This window comes from Molothrus ater, chromosome 5 (assembly GCF_012460135.2).
Source record: "Molothrus ater isolate BHLD 08-10-18 breed brown headed cowbird chromosome 5, BPBGC_Mater_1.1, whole genome shotgun sequence".
In the NCBI taxonomy this organism is placed as follows: domain Eukaryota; kingdom Metazoa; phylum Chordata; class Aves; order Passeriformes; family Icteridae; genus Molothrus; species Molothrus ater.
The window spans coordinates 6,588,046-6,609,263 of record NC_050482.2 but is presented as its reverse complement, the minus strand read 5'-3'; the positions used below and the strand labels follow the sequence as shown (position 1 = coordinate 6,609,263).

At 36.8% G+C, this 21,218-nt stretch overlaps 1 protein-coding gene across 1 annotated transcript in view; it reads left to right on the top strand.

The window, feature by feature from the left end:
- UPF2 (UPF2 regulator of nonsense mediated mRNA decay) overlaps positions 1 to 21,218 on the top strand; it is a 53,815-nt gene that overhangs the window by 25,304 nt on the left and 7,293 nt on the right. The window contains exons 12-21 of the mRNA XM_036401014.2: positions 3,899 to 4,084; positions 4,621 to 4,824; positions 5,435 to 5,710; positions 7,095 to 7,278; positions 9,343 to 9,482; positions 10,472 to 10,576; positions 11,492 to 11,590; positions 12,278 to 12,445; positions 16,877 to 17,018; positions 20,599 to 20,719. Of these exons, the coding sequence (XP_036256907.1) occupies positions 3,899 to 4,084; positions 4,621 to 4,824; positions 5,435 to 5,710; positions 7,095 to 7,278; positions 9,343 to 9,482; positions 10,472 to 10,576; positions 11,492 to 11,590; positions 12,278 to 12,445; positions 16,877 to 17,018; positions 20,599 to 20,719 (1,625 nt within the window). The remainder of the gene's footprint in view (positions 1 to 3,898; positions 4,085 to 4,620; positions 4,825 to 5,434; positions 5,711 to 7,094; positions 7,279 to 9,342; positions 9,483 to 10,471; positions 10,577 to 11,491; positions 11,591 to 12,277; positions 12,446 to 16,876; positions 17,019 to 20,598; positions 20,720 to 21,218) is intronic.

Below are 21,218 nucleotides of genomic sequence, written 5' to 3'. Positions count from 1 at the left end.
GTTAATAGAAGTTTTAGAAGTCAGGAAAAGCTAAATACTTATACCAGAGCTGGTTTTTGTAACTGACTGCTTTTATTGTTATGCACTATAAAAATGCTGGCTGTTAGCTGGATTGCTGGAATCTGCTGGATGAATGCTAAACATGGCTTAACTGTGAAGTGCAAGACAAACCACAAACACTGTTTGAATTCCTGAGGCTTAAAGCCTCACAAGGTCTTGGATAAGTGGTCTTTTCTTATTCATTGAGGAGCCAGGAGAAGGTGAAAGATGGCAAATAAGTTTGGACTATCTATTTATTAAGATGTAAAATAGGCTAAATAGAATTATATTCTGCATCCATCCTAATAGCTGCATTTTCTAACATTCCCCTAAAAAACCTACAGAGAATAATTGTGACTTAAATAGTCTTAAACAAATTGGATCATAGTCTTATGGCATAAGTTAGGGTGAACTGTGGAAAAGATTTCTCTCAAAGCAAGCTGATAACAATCTTGTGGTAAAAATCTAAGCAATTGTAAAGCTGATCTACTCTTATGGGTGGAATTAAGGCCTGTTGATCCTCTAAATAATTATTGGTCCTAATCTTTACTGCTGATGATGTATTTTGTAATAAGATTCCAAACAGGCTGCATGTCAATGTTGCTTTGTCCTGGTGTAGAAGAAAGTCATAGTTAAGAATGGATTTTAAAAGTAATTAAGGAAAAATTACTTATTGAGAAGTAAAGTGTTCTGTAAGGGCATTGCAAATGTAGTGGCACTAAGTAACTTATTCTAGTGATCCTATCCTGGTTTTGTGGAACTACTTCATGTTTTGCAGATGATTTAGAGATTCTTCTTTTATTAGGACAATGTTTATTTCTCATAATGGTATTCTTGGCAAATCTTTCAAATTCAGTGTCCTTTATGTAATTTCAAATACTAATGTAAAACTAGATTGGCTTTGGGATTGATCAGTTGATAAATGAATTACTTGAATTGGATTATTTGAATTGGAGCTTCAAAAGGAAGATCAGCTTCATCTTGATCTATGTTTCTGTAACATAATTGAGTTTAAATGTCAAATTCTTGTATTATACTGTTGTGGTCTTGCTGAAAGAATATTTGAAATTCTGGTATTAAAAGCTTCCTGATGCATTTTTAATCATTCACCTTAGACAATTGTCTTAAGCTTTAGGGCCAGATCATGCCTTAATAAATACACAGAACTTAAGGTACATGGTGGCTTCCTTCTTGGTGTGGCTGCTTTTACTGGTGCTGTTCAAACTGGGAGATGTTGTTTGTAGAGGAGGAGGCTGTGGCAAAGTAAATGCAGTGCATGGAGAACTGTGTTAATTCACTGTAACAATAACATGCTTCCAGGAAATTAAACATTTCCATTTTGAACTGTCAGAACGAGTAGCAGGGCAGAGCAGTGCAGGTATTAAAGAGAAGCAGGAGCTAAACACTTTCAGTATCTTGCTGTAATCTGATGTTTAAATGTCAGTTATGCTGAAATGCTTTCCAAAATTGGAATTCTCATGATGCTTAGGTTTTGATTAGTTACTTCTTTCTTTTTTTTTTTCCTTAATGATCACCAGATTTTCTTTCGAAATGCTTCTGCAGTATATGCCACATGCAGAAAGATTGTGGTACTCACCAATAAGAAAAACTCAAACAGTTTTAACATTTTAACATGGATACTTTAATGTTGTTTGTGGTCTGTTTTTATCAAAGGAAAAGGAGAAACCTAATTTTCAAATGTAGTGCTTTACCTATGCAATTCTTAATTTTAGCCTAGAAGAATGAGGACCCAAAATAGCTGATGGGCTTAAAGCACTTCGGACCACAGGTCTTGCTTTTTTGCTCTGAATTGCATCAAGGTTTTTATCACTACAAACAGTGTAGTGTTATGATTTCTCTTTCCTGCCTGTCCATCTGATGCCTTAGCTGAAAAAGGACTGAAACATGAAATTGAAATGCTGAAGATTTTTAATAAGTAGAGATTAAGACTAATACAATCCACTCACAGTTAGAACACACACTCAGGACTGCTCAAACCCAATAAATGACAGTGGTGTTGAGACTTCAGGTAGTGCATATTGTCTCTTCTGGGAAGAAACATTTTAATTATAAACTATTATTTACAGTATAATGTACAACTTCTTATAACAGGAAAATACACAACTTGTGCAGGTTTAGGGGGTTTTAAATGTTATTTACAAGCCCTTTTGCCATTTTCTCTGTTCTGCTTCACTTTGACCCACTTCATTTTTCAGTTTATAATACAGCATGATAAATACTTTTAAGGCAGCAAAGGTGTATTTTCTCTTGATCTATCCAGAAAAGGTGAAACATTTTCAAAGGTAACATTAACATGTATGACATGATAAAGTTTGGGAATTTTCTACTCTAAGTGTTTTTCCCCACATAAAACAATTTATGTACTCAGGTTTTAAGTACTGTGCATCTGTTAGGTGCTTGTAGGAAAATGTGCTGCTACTGACAGAAATTTCCCATTTGGAAAGGAACAGTCTCACAGGGAATCAAAGGAAAGACCATTTGTGTTGTGGAAAAGGTTAAGAATGAAATGCCTTAGGGTTGGTGTCAGATGGAGACGTTCCCGGTGATAGATGACTAAATCCAGGAAGAAACTTACATTATTTGTTGGGTTACTATGTTACACAAAGCTACTGTTCCTCATTGAATTAGCAGCTGAAACTCAGGGTTATGGAGCTGTTTGAGTGCATTGACATTTCATTTGAACTGAAATGTCTGCCTTATAAAAGAAATTTTAAATTGTTCAGGTTTAGTGGAAAGGCCACCAGCATGAAAAATAGTGCTTTCTCACCAATAATCAAAGGAGGGTTAAACTCTTGGTTGGTTTATTGGACTGCATGAATGGATGTACTCATATTTGTGTGTGGGAAAGAGCACTTACATGTTAATTTTGTTTATCTATTAGGAGTTATAAATTACTGTGTAGCCAGCCTCTAGCAGCTAATAAAGTTTACACAGGTCCAGTTTCCTGGTGAACCACCACAACCAGAGTGACTTAGAATATATAGAATCACTTACAGAAGTACACCTATATATATATATATAATTACACAGGTACATACTAAAAAGTATTTAATAATGGAATTAAGCTCATCCTCAGCTGTAAAAATCAGAACTGCTTTTTTTGTTCTTTTACAGAATTTTTAGATAAATTTTTAAACCCCACAAAATGAACCTTAACTTACATATCTAATGTGAAGTATGGAGAAAAGATTTTATTAAGTGAGGAAAACAGGACAATCACGACAATTAAGCACAGTAATTAGTACTAAGTCTTACTTGTCTGATTTTTCCTGAAACATTACTTTATGGTAGATACTGGTTTCCTTGCAGTCAATTCTGCTTGGGTAAACAGCAGTAATGGAGCATGGAATAAGGAAAATTCTATTGTCTAAATCTTTGGAAATTAGTATGAAACCATCAGAAATTCTCTGATGCTGATGTAAAAAGTAGATTGCCAGTCTTATGATAATTCACTGTGTTTGTGTCAAGACATCAATATTTCAGCTACTTTAGTTAAATAAAATCTAGTTAAATAATGTTTTAAACAGAGTTCCTAGTAGTCTTATGAGCCATTTATCTGAACAGCAGCATTAAGATTTTCAATTAAGTACTTTTCTGAAACCCTTTTTACCACAGGTGAGCCATTATAAAAATAGGGATCATAAAGAAAAATGACCATGGAAAGAGCAACACAGAACCATATATATGTACTTTGTCTTTTTTTCTCTCTACCCAAGCTTTTAACTTACTTTTCTGCAACCCTTCATATTTACTGTATCCCAAATGTAACTCTAAAAGCCTTTGGCTTGAAAATGTGGCATGTCAGCATCTCTAACAGGCCATTTGCATTTGTTTCCAGGAACAAATGATGAGGAAAAAACAAGCAATGCATCTTGATGCACGCTATGTTACAATGGTAGAAAATGCCTATTACTACTGTAATCCCCCTCCAGCTGAAAAAACTGTGAAGAAAAAGCGTCCTCCTTTGCAGGAATATATCCGTAAGCTTCTTTACAAGGATCTCTCCAAGGTCACCACAGAGAAGGTAAATCCTTTCAAAACCTTTAATACAGTTTTTACTGAAAGTGGTGTGTAGTAGTTACTTTGGAAAAGATTTGGGGAGGGCTATGGTTTTTCAGTTGTAAGGAAGAGGCATAAAATGGTTAAATTTTAATAAATTAATAAAAGGGTTTAATTTCTTTTATTGGAATATGTTGAAGCTCCAGTTGTGGACCTGTGTTCTCAACAGTGTCACATGCTGAACAAAGGGAGAGGGAGATGAGAATCATTGTGTTCTGTGCATTGTGATGGGAGAGTAAGGGACAAAGGGCTTCAGTTAAATCCAGACTGTAAGAGCAAGGAAATTATGGAACAGACTTGGACAGCTTGATCAGTAGCTGGGTCATGTACATAAAGTCTTCCATAGCCACTGCAGGCCTGGAGGATGCCTGGAAGGGAGAAGGAGGTTGTTTGCAGGTGCTTACAGGGATTTCATTCCAGCCAGGAGAGAGGGGGGATGGCAGGGAGCATCTTGATATTTTACCTGCTAAAATGTGAAGCTTGTCTTCAAATTTGGTTTAGGTCCTGAGACAGATGCGCAAGCTGCCTTGGCAGGATGCAGAAGTTAAGGACTATGTTATATGCTGTATGATCAACATCTGGAATGTGAAATATAATAGTATTCACTGTGTAGCCAACCTCTTAGCAGGGTTGGTCCTTTACCAGGAAGATGTGGGAATTCATGTTGTGGATGGAGTGCTGGAGGATATTCGACTAGGAATGGAGGTAAACAATCAGTATCCTTGCTAAGCTGCACTCATCTACTTATGTTGAAAGGAAAACTGAAATAATTGTGCCTAAAGAAAGGAATCCTTGGATTCTCTTTTTTTTTTTTTTGATGACTCTTCTGCCTCAGTTACTTGCTTTGTATAGGTTTATTTAAATTAATAGAATAACTGTACCAAAAAAACCCAGCAAAACCAAACTAACATTACTTGAGACAGTTGTTTTGCCTCCCTTATCAGAGTAAGGCATAAAATTTATTTTTTGACAGTGTAGACAGATTTACACAACTTCCAGTAACTTTTGAGGCAAGTCCATATTTTAAAAGCTCTTATAATGACAAGATTTCTCTGACTGAAAAGTCATCATAGATTTAAGATGGAGTGTATGCTAAATGTATTGGAACTTACTAGCTGACCAGCTTTCATAACTGCATTTTAATGTTTACTTTCATGTAATGTATGTAGCCACAAGTAACCATCTTTTATTATAAGAAATTCTGTCAATGTTTTTATACACTTTATTGCTTTGTAAAAGGTTGGTTGGGTTTGGGTTTTTTAATTTTCTGCTGTGTCTTCATGATAGTGAATTTTCTTGTTCTTTTTTGATAAAGGTTAATCAACCAAAGTTCAACCAACGGCGGATCAGCAGTGCCAAGTTTTTGGGGGAGCTTTACAATTATCGAATGGTGGAGTCAGCTGTAATATTTAGAACTCTGTATTCCTTCACCTCTTTTGGTGTGAATCCTGATGGCAGTCCTAGTCCACTGGACCCTCCAGAACATCTTTTCAGAATCAGACTTGTCTGTACTATCCTCGATACCTGTGGGCAATATTTTGACAGAGGATCCAGCAAGCGGAAACTTGATTGCTTCCTTGTATATTTTCAGGTATTCTAAATTTTATGCAGATCTGTAAAGTTCTTTAACAAGCTAAAATAAGTCAGTGCTAGGGAACAATGAGATAGATAAGTACCAGACTGTAATTTGTAGAATCTTGTCTATCTGGTAGCAGTTTTAGTTTCAAGTGATATCTTATGTTGAGTTATGCCAAAATAATCCGGCGGCACTCAGTGCTCTCATTGGGGTTTGCTGAACTTGAAGAAGAGATTATTTAGGGTGCTGTCCTCAGCTAATGGTTTTGTTGAGAAAGAGGAGTCAGATACTTCTCAGGCATGCACGGTGAAAGGATGAGATGTAATGGGCACAAGTTGCAGCAAAGAAAGTTCTGACTCAATAAATTTAATGAAGTGGGGAAAATATTTCATAATGAATGTTTAAACACTGAAATGAGGAATTCCAGACCATGGAATTCATGCTAAAACTTGCTGGATTTAATTTCTTTTTATTTCTGCTTTTCTCTATAATTTATACTAAAACAAGGGTATTAAAATTAAGGTGATAACTTATTTCAAAGGATACCAATCCATCTGCATGCTAGGTGTAAAATGGTGTTTTGAAGTATAGAACCTCAGAATGGTTTGGGTTGGAAGAGACCTCAAGGATCACCTTGTTCAAACCCCCTGCCATGGGCAGGGACACCTCCCACTGGACCAGGCTGTTCACAGTATGATGTGGTCTAATTTTTAAATGCAAAAATAAATAGTTTGGGGAAGACATCATTATATTCCTGTTACATCTAAAAATTTCAGTTCCTCTTGAGCATGTCATCTTTTAAGTAAGATTCTGTTATTCATACTTCATTTTCACATGCAGTTTTTGCAGCACCTTGGTTCTTAAGTTCTACTGTTAGGTTCATTTAAAATCAGCATTAATTTTTTACAGTGTCACTGTAAGAGGTTTATGTGAATTAATTGAAAAGCAAACTGGATAAGGCAGTTGAAGCTGGCAGCTGGCTGCAGTCTTAAGATTTTTTTTTTATGATGTTTTCTCCCTTTTCCCCATAATATGCCTTTGGGGAAGTTCATTTTCTTGAAAATATTTGGGGGAAGGAATCGAAAGCTGGCTGGTTGTTAAATGGCCATCTCTTGCAGAAAGAGTTTACTGCCATGGGAAGGCACTTTCTTGTCAGGGCCTTTTTGTTCAGTCTTCATACTTATAACAGTAATTACAATTCTTAATGTTTGTGATATGCAGTGTTATCAAACAAGTTTTAGTGCTGTCAAAATATCTAATAGTTGTATGAAACAGGAGAGTTGTGACATGAAAGCTTTTGCATTTTTTACTGTACAAACATAACATTTTAAACTTCATAACTTAAATGATTTATAAACATCAGTGTGCATATAATTGATTTCAATATTTGGTATTCCAGCGCTATGTGTGGTGGAAAAAAAGTTTGGATGTTTGGACAAAAGACCACCCTTTTCCTATAGACATAGACTATATGATCAGTGATACACTGGAACTGCTGAGACCAAAGATAAAGCTCTGCAATTCTCTGGAAGAAGCTGTCAGACAGGTGCAAGACTTGGAACGAGAATTCTTAATAAAATTGGGTAAGAAAATGTGCAAGGGAAGTTAGGTATTTTTGACAATTCCTGTAGTTCTTAAAATTGTCTGTTTATGTTGGTAATAGGTAACTTGTTATTGTTATGATCATTTATTCTCATGCTAGAAACATTTTTGTAGCTTTTTTGCATGTTTCTTTCTAATCATACCATACAGAATCTCCATAACTGTAAAGTAATAGATGTTGTAAAAAATAGTATGAATACTCTTAATATAATAGTATTTGGAGAGCAGAAGTATGTGTATATGTATTTATGGAGTCACATGGTGCAAGATATGAGGAAGAAAATCATTAATTTAATCAGAAGAATGTAGTAATCACACTAATTTCAGGAGAAAACAGTTGGGCTGGCAGCACTGCTCAGTTGAAAATACACTGATTAGTGAGTATTTAAACAGTTATCAACATATTAACCTTTACACCTCCTGTACACATCCCTTCTTAGAAAATGTTGGACACTGCTGTGCTCATTGCTAAATGGAGTTGTTTTCTAATCTTCCATTTTTCTTTGAAAACAAACTTGTTCATTAAAAGATTTTATATGCAAATTTTACACTACACAAGTGTTAATTAGAGCATTTCACCTACTTGGACACATTCTAAGAATAATCCTTTCATTCAGTGAGATGAGTATGTCTAATAGCCACATAAAAGGTTGCAACTTCTGTTTTAGGAGGAACTTTTTTTAAAATAATGCTGTTTATTTAATTGACATGCCTTGAAATTCCCTATGTAGTAACTGAAAAGCAGATTAGAATTCCTCTATGGTGAAATCTAAACTCATGGTTTTCATGCTCTTAAAATGATAACCAAGAAGAAATATCTGAGTTATATGAACTGTAATATTCTTTTGAAAGGCACTCAGCACTTCCTTCCTACAAATACCAGGAGCTTCACAAAACTTTACTCTGATGGCTGGCCCTAAGTGCAGTTGGTCTAATGTCAAAAAAGGAATGACAGCCTGAATAATGACTGTGTTGACTCCTCAGTCAATTCCTAGAGAAACTAGCAGTGTAGAAGTCTGACATGAGCAGTCCTCTGGAGGATTAAGTGGCTTTGTAAATTAGAAAAGAAAAAAAAAAAAAAGAATGTATGAGAACAGTAGTGTATGCTGGAAGTTTGGGGATTTTGCACTGGATAGCTTAAACATTGCAGCAGTCATTCTCTAAAAACAGGTCTTAATTTTTTTCCTGAATCAGAACCGTGCTCAATTCTTAAATACATTCTGATTGAAATTTATATCTAATACTAAACTGGACACTGAAGCAGTGGAAAAAGCTAAGACTAATTTTTTACTTCTGTGGAAATGATACAGATAATGGTATTAGATTGAAGGATACCTTACTGAAAGAAAAGAGATATTTATGTTTGATATTTTACACTCAGAGTAAACTAAAACATCTTGAGGGACAGAAGGCGAGCAGGTCAGCAAGAGAAACTGCAAGATGAACTAAACACACAGTGTAAGAATGTCAGAGCTGTCTGCAAGGAGGATGAGCACACCAGACTGTACTTGTGGAAGAGACTTTGCTGTGCCAGAGATTTCATATAGGCACCCACATCCTCATGGCTTCAAGTACAGCCTCAGAGCATTAGGAGAGGGTCATAAAGGTTTATTATAGGCTGAGAAAATTGTTGTTTCAAAACTGTTAATTAACAGTAGAGGGAAGTACTGCAGCAAAGACTGCAGGGGCTCCATGTCTCTGGTTCTGCTGATTCTGTGCAGTCTCTGTAGTTTGGTGCTCAGATTTTGTTGCGTGTGTCAGTAGGGTCCACATTTAGTTTGAGGATGTATTGAGGCAACTTGCACAGCTTCTTCTGCTCTCTGGGAGATTTTAAACATTCTTTCTAAGATTTTCCTCCTTTTCTGACAGGACATTATTACCCTTTATGTCTAAGCTAAGTATATAGGAAATGTTTCATTCAGAACTCAAATATTTTAAGTTTTAGTGCTCAGTAACAATGGACTTTTGATATGAGTTTCCATATATAATTTGAGTGGTTATATGTGTTCTAATGTTCTAAGTCTTCCTCTTTTACCAAATTTCAGGAATTGTGAATGACAAAGATTCCAAGGATTCCATTACAGAAGGAGAGAATCTGGAAGAGGATGAAGAAGAGGAGGAAGGTGGAGCAGAGACAGAGGAACAATCTGGAAATGAAAGTGAAGTAAATGAACCTGAAGAAGAGGTGAGCTTAATTATTACCTTGCCTCATGTAAAAAGAAGTGATTTTGTTTGCTTGTCACTTTCTGAAGCCCTTCTAAGTCAGAGTTAGGTGAAATCTGGGTGTGCACAGCCCAGTTATTCCCATCCCAGGATATTCCCATTCCAGTTCCATGTTTGTGGAAAACTGAGTGTCTGAGGCTTATTTTGGCAGAAACTTGAACCTGACAGCTTTGCTCAGGGTATGTGCTGCTTCTCAGCAAGAAGATACCTTCAGCTTTTGGCATGAAAAACTCACTTTCACATGACTTTTTTTATCTGTTTTAGAAGCAAATGTATTGACTAAATGTCAAAGCAGTCATTAGGAAAAAATAACAGGTGTTCAGAGTATGTCTATGCAATATGAATAAATAAAAGATTTATGAAGCATAAAGCTTCCTTGTTTACTGTGCTAATAATATTTTCAATCCAAAGTGGTGGAGCCAATAAAAAAACCACAAGTACGTAGAGATTCTGATTTGTCACTATGACACAGCAAAGCTGACGTGATAATGGTATTGTTACAAGAAAATGAGTTCATCAAGGAAATACAGAACAGTTTTTCTCCATATGCTTGGGCTGGTTGATTTGTTAATAAGCTTTCTTTCAATAGATGTCTCTCAGCACTGAAGGTCCTGAAGTTTGTGCCTTCACCCATAAATTAGTATTAATTTGAGGAAGGCACCTCTGGAGAGCTTTGTATTTCCCTTCTTTGAGCTTGATGAGTTCTTGCCAGTCCATTCCTCCAGCTTGTGCAGTTCCCTGAGTGGCAGCATGTATCAGCCACCAGTCCCAGTTTTCTGCTGTGCATTTGTGAAATTAGTAATAAAGCTGAGTTCAGATTGAAACATTGAATAAAAACCAAACAAATTTACAAAGACTAACTGAGCAACATGAAGAGTTTAGGAAAATGTTTGAGGAGCCTAGCTGTCCTTCTTGTTTAAAATAGTCAGCTGTTAACTTTGAATATTTCAGGAGGGCTCTGACAATGAGGAAGAGGAGGGTGAAGAAGAGGAGGAAGAGAACACTGATTATCTTACAGACTCCAATAAGGAAAATGAAACTGATGAGGAGAATACAGTATGTATTGAGCTGGAGATAAGTGAATTGAATTTGCATCTTTGGTTTTCTTTACTCAGTGTTTTTTGCCAGTGCTGCTCATGACATATCTGGAAAAATACAGCAAGGTCACTTCCTGCTGTTCTTTCAAATACATTTTATAGCTTATTTTCATGTATGCATACTTTGGTTATTACCTTTTGAATATTTTTATGCTGTCAAATTTTCTACAACTTGTTTTCTTAAGACTGTGAGCTTTCATAGGTAGCTAGACTGGAAAATATTGTGTAAATGATGGTTTTGCAATGCCAGCAACAGTAGCAAACTGGTAGGATACAACAAGGTAACCAGTTACACTCCACTAGATCTCAAAATAGAAAAGGAGATAAGCCAAGAAGTGTGAAATTCCTACGGTACAAATTTGGGATTGACAGATTATAATATTTGCAGCTAAAGAATCCAATGGTTGAGCCTGAATTGCAGTTACATAGTAAGGAAATAATGAACATTAGAGAACAATGTGTTACAGTACTGACTTCTGACATTTTTGTTGTCATGTGTGCTTTCCAAATAATTGAAGGGTAGGCTTTGTCCTGAAAATATCATCTAACTTCATGGGCTTAGTGGAAAATGGAATTGAAATAGGTGTGTTAAGGACACAGACTTTTTTTATTGTTGCCACATCTTGAATGTGTCCCTGTACCTGCAGACACACACACAGGTCTGTCAGAACGTTATGAGTGACCATAAATCAGCAAATATGCCTTTCAAGAAAATCATCAAGGCTGAAAACTTCTTTCTTGAACAATTTGGTTCTATAAACCTTTGGATTGTGGATGATACAGAAGCAATAAGGATATTTTTCACTTACTTCTAGACTGAATATTCATATTTCTGAAACTAATGTGATGGATGATTTTATTCCCATTGCAATAGGAAGTAATGATTAAAGGAGGGGGACTGAAGCACGTCCCTTGTGCAGAGGATGAGGATTTCATTCAGGCCTTGGATAAAATGATGCTGGAAAATCTTCAGGTATAAATGGTTATTTCCTTAATTTGATGTACAGCTAATTGTAGTTGATTTTTTTCTTAAAGTAAATAAGTGATTAATGCTTATGTTACTATACTAAAGGAATGAAGACCCTTTTTCTTTGTTTTGGCCTCTTCTCTGCAGTTGACTTGTTTGGCTTTTAGTAAAATAGCTGTTACTTGTATTGTTTGCCCAGTGAATACATGATACACTGATACATATTTTACAGAATGAGTAATGAATGCATCAGATACTGTGCAAAACTTCTGACTTAATCTTAGGTTTTAATAGGTTTAAAATGCAGATACATTTAAATTTGCATAAGCTTTTTAGTACTTTGTTTTCTTAGTCACATCTGGTAAATATTTCAGTACTGAGTAAAGCAATCCCTGTATTATAAATGTATTAATAAGATGTACAAAAAAAATAATCTTGACTTAAGAATATATGTTCTGCAGTGTGTCTCATCAGGTCTCTAGATTTCTTTCCCTAAGAGATTGCCCTGTAATTTTCTTCTTCACAAACAAGGAAAACAAAAGGAAAATATAGTAAGCCTAATAAATGTACTAATATATAGCTTAATTTTCCTGGAAGGTTAAACCTTTTCTTAGTTGTGAAAATATGAATGTTACCAGCCTGACTGACTGTGTCAGCATCTGATCATTTATAGAATTCACTTTTTTTCCATAGCAAAGGAGTGGTGAATCTGTTAAAGTGCATCAGTTGGATGTTGCTATTCCTCTGCATCTCAAAAGTCAGCTGAAGAAGGGCCCCCCACTTGGTGGTGGGGAAGGAGAGTCAGAGTCTGGGGACACAATGCCATTTGTCATGTTAACAAGAAAAGGCAACAAACAGCAGGTAAGGTATAGATACTGTTTAAATAAATAAAGACCCTTCACTTCAAAAAAAGTAACACAGAATTTTTTATTTCTCTTTCATTTCTCAAAATCCGATTTTGAGACAGACAACTTCATTTTGACACATGAAAAATACCATATATAATTTCTTGGAATTCTTGGTTGTTAATAGAAATGATGTAGAAAAATTCTGTGGTCAGATTACACCATTGCTATTTACATTTGGTGATTCTACCAGTAGGTCAGTGGTATGTCTTACATGTATTTTAGATATAGTTGTGGAAGATGAAGAGATGTGGTTGGTGGACTGCCCCTGAACATTGAAAGGACTAGGAAAAAAAAAAAAGGATATTCCAGAATCTTTAAGATTCTGCAGCTTTTCCTGAAAACATTTTCAGCTTCAAATCAAGATATATTGTCATTGCTCAATTCAATTTCCTAAGTAACTGCCACTTGGCTGAATTTATTCAAGTTGCAAAAAGAAAAAAAGTCATCCCTCAAGACACTTTTAGGGGATTATTCCAGAATGCATGGAGTGAATCTCTTGGAGAAACTTAAAGGAAAATCAGGTTGATAAAACAAACTAACTCCTTGCTTCATGCAGCTAAGCTGTATGTTAGTCTTGGCTCTTTTCTCCAGTGTATGTTTGAATTTTCCTAGCTCAGCAAATGCACAGTACACAAGTCTCTACCTAACACCTTCCACATGTATTTCTTGTCATGGTTTAGGGCTTTTAAAGAATCTTTTCATTTTGGTTGTATAATTTGATGAAAATAAATTTATTATCTGAATTTATATGGAAAGCATACCTAAGAATTGTTTCATACCATCTATCTGAGCCTTTCAAGTGTTTAGATCCATGTAATTACTTGGTCTTTACATTTGTTAACTAAATTGGGACAGTAGTGTAGCTGTTGGGGTGTATAAACCTGGAGTAGGCTCCATCTCTCCATTCATATGAAACACATTTCAAAAGTCCATGTAGGAAGTGGTTATTCTGTTTTCCTGGAACTTCAATGTGGCATACAAAGTTCTACAAAAGCTCTGAGTGGGAGATGTTTAATTGTGGTCATTGGTCTGAGAAGAGGTTTAAGAGAATTCCATTTTTAAAAAAATGTTGGTTAGCTTTTTCAGGATAATTTATTAGGAGTATCTCTAGTTATAAGGGATTTTTGAATCTTCATATTCCATGTAAAGGGGAAAGTATTGCAGAAATGTGACTTAGAAAAGAAAGCAGAACTTGTTCAGGAGTTTTCCCTGTTCCTCCCCCAATATTTGGTTTTTGGAGTAGGCTCTTCCTGCCAAAACTCCTCTCAGTGTTTCTAGAAATGTAGAAAACAGTTGCTTTATAGACTACTTCAGCTCTTGAATTAATGAAAGCCTTCTTTGTCCATAGTTCTGTATTCAGGAAAAAAATGCGTTTTAGTACAGAGTTTTAATAGAAAAATAAGCAGGAAAGAAGAGGTGGAGTTGAAAAGAAAATAATTATTCCTTCTTACGGTGCTCCATTTTAAATCTGCATGAGCAGAATGTGCAGTGAGTTTTAAAGTGATTCACTGTTAAGTTATAGCTGTAAACTTTCAGATTTTTAAAACAGTCAAAAGGAGTTTGCAGCAGCCTGGGCAGCTGTAAGTAACTTCATCTGCACAGTCACCAGAGTGATAAATGACATCAGCCTACTTGCTTGCTCTGCTAGTCATGATTTCAGTCTCTGTGTTCTTTGTCAGTGGTGCTCCTGAAACAAGAAATGTTAAAAGAATGGAATGTGCTGTGCTTCCTTCCCTAGGGTAATGTTTGCTAGTGGAGGTCCCGTTGCCAAATGCTCAGCTGACATGTCAGTGTCCACCCAGATTTTAGTGCAGCATTGACAAGTAGTTCTTTGGAAGCAATACAAGAGCAACTGATTGGTATTTACCAGCTGCATGTATCCAAACCAATGGTCATTGCAGGCTGATAGTGACAAGACACTGTATTTTATCTTCAGAACTTAGAAAACTAGTGGCAGTAGAACCTAACATGGTTGTTTGAAATTAGGATGATGGCATTGGAATTTATCCATAAGTCATGAGAGAGCAAGGGGAAATTAAGTTGGCATCATAAGGGATCAGAGCTGAGCTGTATCTAATACCATTTGGTGTTTCTGAACCAGAAGTTTTATGCCAGGTAGATATGAACTGAAATGAGATATAGACAGTAAAAAGAAAGTCAAGAAATTTGGTTACTGCCTAAGACAAAAGATTACCTCCCCTTTGAAAGATTTTTAGCAAGGCTTCATAAAAGAATGATAATATCAATGGAATGGTCAAATCTCTCCCTGAATGTGAAATTTTTTATATCATTTATATCTTCATCTTTATTTCATGGCATTTTTATAAAATTTGTGGTCTATTTTCTGAATAATCATTTTTGATCTTCTTTCAGTCCTTCAGTTTGACATCCTTAAAGTGAAATCCTCTGATTTGATGTGAATGCCCCCATGTCACAGGTTTTAGAAGAGATTTTTGATAGGCCTTTTCACTATTTGCAAATTGGAAATGTTTCAGTTGTTCAGTAATCATCATATCCTGTAGTAATTGTCATCAGTGACTGGATTTCAGGTGGCAGCTGATTGCCTTGAGATGGTGACTCAGTGGTGTTTTGTTAATTGCCAGGCTGTTGTTTTTCGGTATCTGTTTCTCTCATTTACACCCTTCTATAGTTCAGTTTTCTTTTTCTACTTTAGGCTTCCCATAGAACAGAGAAAATATAAAGGACACATTAAAATGGATGAGGAGCTTAATGGTGAAGCTGAGGAATGATTTTTATCCTGAAATGCTGCTAATGGATTAGTTATTGGTGTAGTTTACCTAAAGTTCATTTGATGATATCTGGGAACCTGCACAGCCTGCTCAGCAATAAGTAACCAGAGTTTACTCTGCTCTTGGGATTTCAACTTCCATTTCTGTTCTTCCCTGCACACCTTAATAACAAGCTCATATTTATATTCAATATAATATGCTATTACCCTCATCCCAACCCCCAGAAAATCTCATCTAAATACATCTTGTAGTTGGTAGGGTTTAGGGATTTACTGTACCCAAGTTTTTCTCAGATCTTTGCAAAAGTCTGTCTTTACTGTTTCAAAGACAGTTTATTTTCCAGTGCTTCATCTGAGTCTTCTCACACTCATCACTGCTGCTAGTGGGATATTGCTCTCTGAGATACCTCAAGACTGTTTAGTGATTATTGCATTAAATGCTAACTCCAGGTGGTGAGGATTTTGCTTTTACTCTAAACCTTCTCAGCAGAGGTTTTGATAATTTATATCTCTCTGCAGCTTTTGACAGTGTAACAGAAAAGAACACTTAGGAATTTACTTCTGTTTCTTTGGAAGTAGATCTCCCATGATGAGTAACAAGGAGCAGGATTCAGAGTAGTTCATGGAATATTGAGAGTGATTATCCTTCAGTGCATTACCCTTCTTATGGCATAGAAATACTTATTTCTAATGGATGTGAAGTTGAAGGAGGAAGAGAGATTCTTCTATATGTTTGCAAACTTTAGCATTAAGGATTTTCTTAGAACTGTTGTTTCACTTGTGGTTAAGATTAAGAATTATTTCTCTGTTCTGGAACAATTGTAAAAAAAATAGATATGTAGAAGTTACAAAATGGATTTTCTGAGTCTGGGGAAAAAGAAATCACCTTCCCTACACCTTCCTGAAAATATCAGCTGGATTTCCAGAGAGAGGAACTTCTGTGGGAGTGCAAGCTTACCTGGTGTGCCTTATGGCAAATCAGATAATGGGTTTAAATCAGAATGTGTGGTGGGCACATTTGGGTATGGGGGAGGAGGAAGAGATCAGTCTGACACCGTGGCTGTCTCTAGGCTAAGCAGTGGGGAGCCAGAATTACTGTTAAAAAGAAAAGTACTGGCCAGGAAATTCCAGGGAATATCTGAAATGTTTTTCCTCTGTTATCACAAGGGGTAGTGGTAGATACTCAGCTCAGGGGGCTTCATCTCTTTGGAAGGAAGAGACCCAAAGAGGGAGATGCAGCTTTCTGAACCAGCTGTGGTGCTTTTACCTCAAGACCAGGGCAGTTCCCTCTGGGCAAAGCAGCTGGTATGAGAACAAGAAATAAAGCACATGGCTGTGCCTTCCTAGGGAAAGACAGTCAGTTTTGTTCACATGAACACTGTGTGTAATAGGTTTTGAACTTGGCCTTTTTTGTGTGTTCTCTGTCTTTAGCAGGGCTTGCATTTTCTCATGTTCCTTTATATGAAATAGAGGTTCAAAACAAACCAACAACTCACTTCACAGGAGGAACTTGTGTAGAAAGTACCTCATTGAAATAACCTAGAAATAACCATACCATTTCTGTATTTTGGCTTGTTTTCTATTGGTTGGGTTTTTTTCTCTGATGGGTACTTAAAAACTTCTTTTCATTTGCAGTTTAAGATCCTAAATGTACCAATGTCTTCCCAACTTGCTGCAAACCATTGGAACCAGCAGCAAGCAGAACAGGAGGAGAGAATGAGGATGAAAAAGCTCACTTTGGATATCAATGAACGGCAGGAACAAGAGGACTACCAGGGTAAGAAAATCACCAAAGATTTAGTTTTTATTCTCAGGAGAGCCTCTGTGCATCTGCAGAAAGCATTATTTGTGATGACTGGGAGCTGAAGTTCTGAATATTGATTTGCAGTCCTTATGGGAAACCTGTATTTTGGTTTTAGTCATTTCTTGTTTCCTCCCTGGTCTTTATACTTGAAGAAGTTTTTGTAGCTGTTCCATGAATAAGAATTTTCAAGTGGGTCTCAAATTTCAGCATTTTCATTTATTCTGGGAAAGGGGAAGAACTGAGCTTGTTCTTTAAAATTAAGGTAATACAAAATCAATGTGATGTTTACTGCAAGGCAGCTGAGTTGGATCCAAGATGAACGCTGTGCAATTTAAGCTCTGCTTATAAACTATTAATAGGTGTTCTAGATATTACTAATATTTAGGCTCCTTAGTCTTGCAAGTCCTGAGGTAACCTTCACCAGAGAAATCTAAAATATCACCTCAGCTTTGTATTGTAAAGGTTCTAGGAGTCCTCAAATCTGGAGTGTAAGCCTGTATTAACAAAGTGAGAGTTTTGTGCAGATTACATGATTAATTTGTGCTTTGAAGACGTGCAAGTCAGGCCCTTTGGAAGCTGGGCAGATGGAAGCAAACAGTTAATCCAGCAGATCATACAGTCCCCAAACAGGTGCACCTCATGTGTTCAGTTGTTGGGTGGTTTGTTTTGGGTTGTGCTTTTATTCAGATTCAGCTTCCCTCGGCTTACTCAGAGAGTAAACAAAGCCAGACCCATGAAGCTGATGTCTTATGTTACTGTTTCCATTGAACATCTCAGAAGTTTTTGCTCTGCTTCTTTTTGTAAAGGTGTTGTAGTCTGGTGGTAATCACAGTGTAAGTAGTTAATTAGCAGGAAATCTCATTTAAGGCATTTAGTGAAAGGTCATTGTTCATCAAGAAGTGGGAAATTAAAGCAGTTTTAATTTTAAAACACTGTGCAATCCAGTACTTCTTGCAGATCTTCTATAGTACCAGAATTAAACTTGTAATTGTAGAAAGGAGTATCTTCCAAAGTGAGTGTCTGCAGAGCTCTGAAGCGGTAACACAAGATATTCCTAGTGTTAAACATGGTAATTAGCAGAAACTTTCCTGAGACACTGCTCTTATAAAGCCCACTTGTTAAAAAGGTGGAGAGAGACTCTAGAACTAGACATTTTAGTGCTTCTCAGACTTGTTCTGGGTTTTTCCTCATTAGATACTTCTAATATTTCTACTGGTCAAGGCATTTGGGTTTTATACTGTTGTATGACTTTGTTGATATCTAAAATGAACCTGTTTAATCTAGGACTTTATTGTGAGCAATTGTGCTTTATAGCCAAAAAAGGATCACATTGATTTATTTCTGTTGGACAAAATCAGAAAACTGATAAATTGATATCTGAAATAGGCTTTTTTAAAATTTTCTCATAGATTTTTATTTAGCTGCTGTGTATAAAACAATACAGGAAGGAAGTCAACACAAAAGCAAAAGATTTTTCCGTAATTGATATCCCTTTTTAAAACAGCTGTTGATGCATCTTAACCTGGGTAAAATACAGAGTAAAACCAAACTAAGAAGGACCTTTTAATCAGGCTAAATTAAACAGACCAAATTACATTCACCTTTGGAACAATATTTTATTTAGATTTAGTGCAGTTGATTGTTCCTTTTGAAGAATCATCCTGTCTGTGACAAGTTGGTAGCTACTCATTGAATGAAAGTGTTGGGTTTAAATTTCTGTTTCAAGCTTTGAAGTTACTGAGTGAGAAAGAATTCTCAATTTCTGGAAGGATGCCTCAGGGCTGTCCCATTGTTTGCACATGTACTTGTTGTTCTTTTCATCTGCACAGGGTAGCTAATAGATGGAAATTCACCAATGTACTTCAAAGTAGTGTCAGATAAAGATTTAATGTTTCAGCAAGGCTTAGTATATTACAAAGATTTTTTAATTTAAGGAACTATTAGGAATTTGGGTGGTTCTCTGGTTTAAGCTGGTACTTTTCTGTACAGATTATTTTTTTTCTTCACTAAAGAACCAAGGAGCTTTGGTGATGTGCCTTCAGCTTGGAAAACACCCTGTACTCCCCTGCCATCTCTGCCTTCTGTTACATTCTCCAGTTCTGAACTTCCCAGTCCCGTATTTCCTTTCCCCTGCTGTGTGGCAGACAGAAGAGGCAGATGTGCCTGTGCTTGTTCATTCAGTGCTTGCTGCTCCCCCCTGCCTGGCAGGGTGCCCTCATTGCTTTTCCTCCTGAGTCTCCTCAGTGCCCCCAGAGCTCTCTGGGCTGTGTGGAAGGTGATGTTCCACGTTTACCACCATGGGCTGTCAGTGCTCAGTGGCTGCCTTTGCCAGGTGCTGAATTCAGTGTACAGAACATGCATCCAGGGCTCGTTGACTGTTGGCACAGATACTGCATCAGTCACAGTTTCCCAATTTCTCCAGGACTGGGGGGATAACTTCACTGAACATTTCACCTGCATTCTGTAAATGGTGAGGGAACCTCATTAGAGTCTCTGGTTTGGCCCCACTGAGAGCAGTGAGTGTGCAGCAGGTGATGGGTGTGTGTCTCCAATGAGATTACCAGAGACTAGAGAGCCAGACAGAGCAGACTTTCAAACATAATCTGTTTAACAGCTTATTCCACTTTTCCCCTTCATTTATCCCATCTGTTTGCTGAGTAATGTAGATCCCTGCTCAGGTGGACTGTAGGAATACTTTCCATTAGATGTATTAACAGATTGGCAGAGGTTACCTCCTATGATGTATCTGTAATTATATTGGCTACTTAATAAGCATTAACTTTACCCAGTAAAGAAACTTTTTTTTATCATTAAAAAATGAAATAAAGTTTTAGAAATTAAGTTTTACCAAATGTCAAAATACAATACCATCCTGGTTTCAAATGCCCATAAGTTGGCTGTCCAGGCCTAAACTGAGTAGTGTGAGCTGCACTTCTGCACTTTTTTTTTTTATTCCCACTGATGATAAAGTGAAAAACTCCATCCGTGGGACAGCTGGTGCAATGTAGGTCAGCTGAGTCACCTTCTTCAGGTGCCTGTCTTCCCTGGAAAATGATCCAATTATGCCAAGCTTAGGCTTAAATACCTGACTGGCAATGCCTAATTTTAGGACAGGTTTCTTGCTGAGTCTTTAATTGGCAGCAGCATTGTCCAGTTGTTACTATTCCAGGGAGGTTTAATGTGGAGGCCACTCGTGCCTCTGTGAGCCTTTGTTCCCAATCCCTGGTGAGGAAAGTGGTGCCTGATGTGTTTAGAAAGAAAAGGTTGCAGGTCTTTTCTCGAGCATCTGTGATGAAAACCACTGCTGGCAGTTCCTTCTGCAGGAACATCTGGAAGTGCAAGTTCATATTGTGGGGTAGCTTGGGTTTATCAAAGCTGTGCATGCAGTTTGTAACTTTTTGTAATTAACTTATGGGGAATAATTTGAGCGTTAACTCTACAGCAAAGTGTAAACGGCAGTGAGATGTGCATGTGTAAATTCCTATGTAAAAATGATCCATAGAAAATGTATTGAACTTTCTTCTCTTTCCTTTTCTTCTGCCTGAAATCCCAGAAATGTTGCAGTCTCTGGCACAGCGTCCAGCTCCAGCAAATACTAATCGTGAGCGGCGGCCTCGTTACCAGCATCCGAAGGGAGCACCTAATGCAGATCTAATCTTTAAAACTGGTGGGAGGTAGGACAATCTTCTTTAAATGTGGTAATTCTGGTTCTAGGCAAGTAATTATCTTCATAATTGAAAGAGATAATGATCTCTGTAGTGAGTGCTTGGACAGTCGTTTCCATTCTAAAGCATTCTCTTAAAATGCCAAGCAGTGTTTTGTGTTTCTAGCACAGTGTCCTGTACCTCTGTCACAGTTTGGAAGCCAAAAGATTATTTTCCAGTTGTGAAATGACCGCTAGAATGTGAGCCTCTATTTGTAGGGCAAAAGATGCATGTCTGCTTTCTCCATGAGAGGGGGGGAGAGGATTGGTTATTTTTTAGTGTCTGCAGAAATTCTCATGCTCTTTCTGTGGGGTGAATTTGACAGCTATTCCTCTGTATTTGATGCCCTGAATGGAAAGTAAATATAGTAAAGGTGGGGAAGACAATTTATGGCTATTAATCTGTTATCTTCAAGAGCTTGCCAAAACCAGCATTAACATGAAAAGAGTCATTCCCCATTGCTTAATAG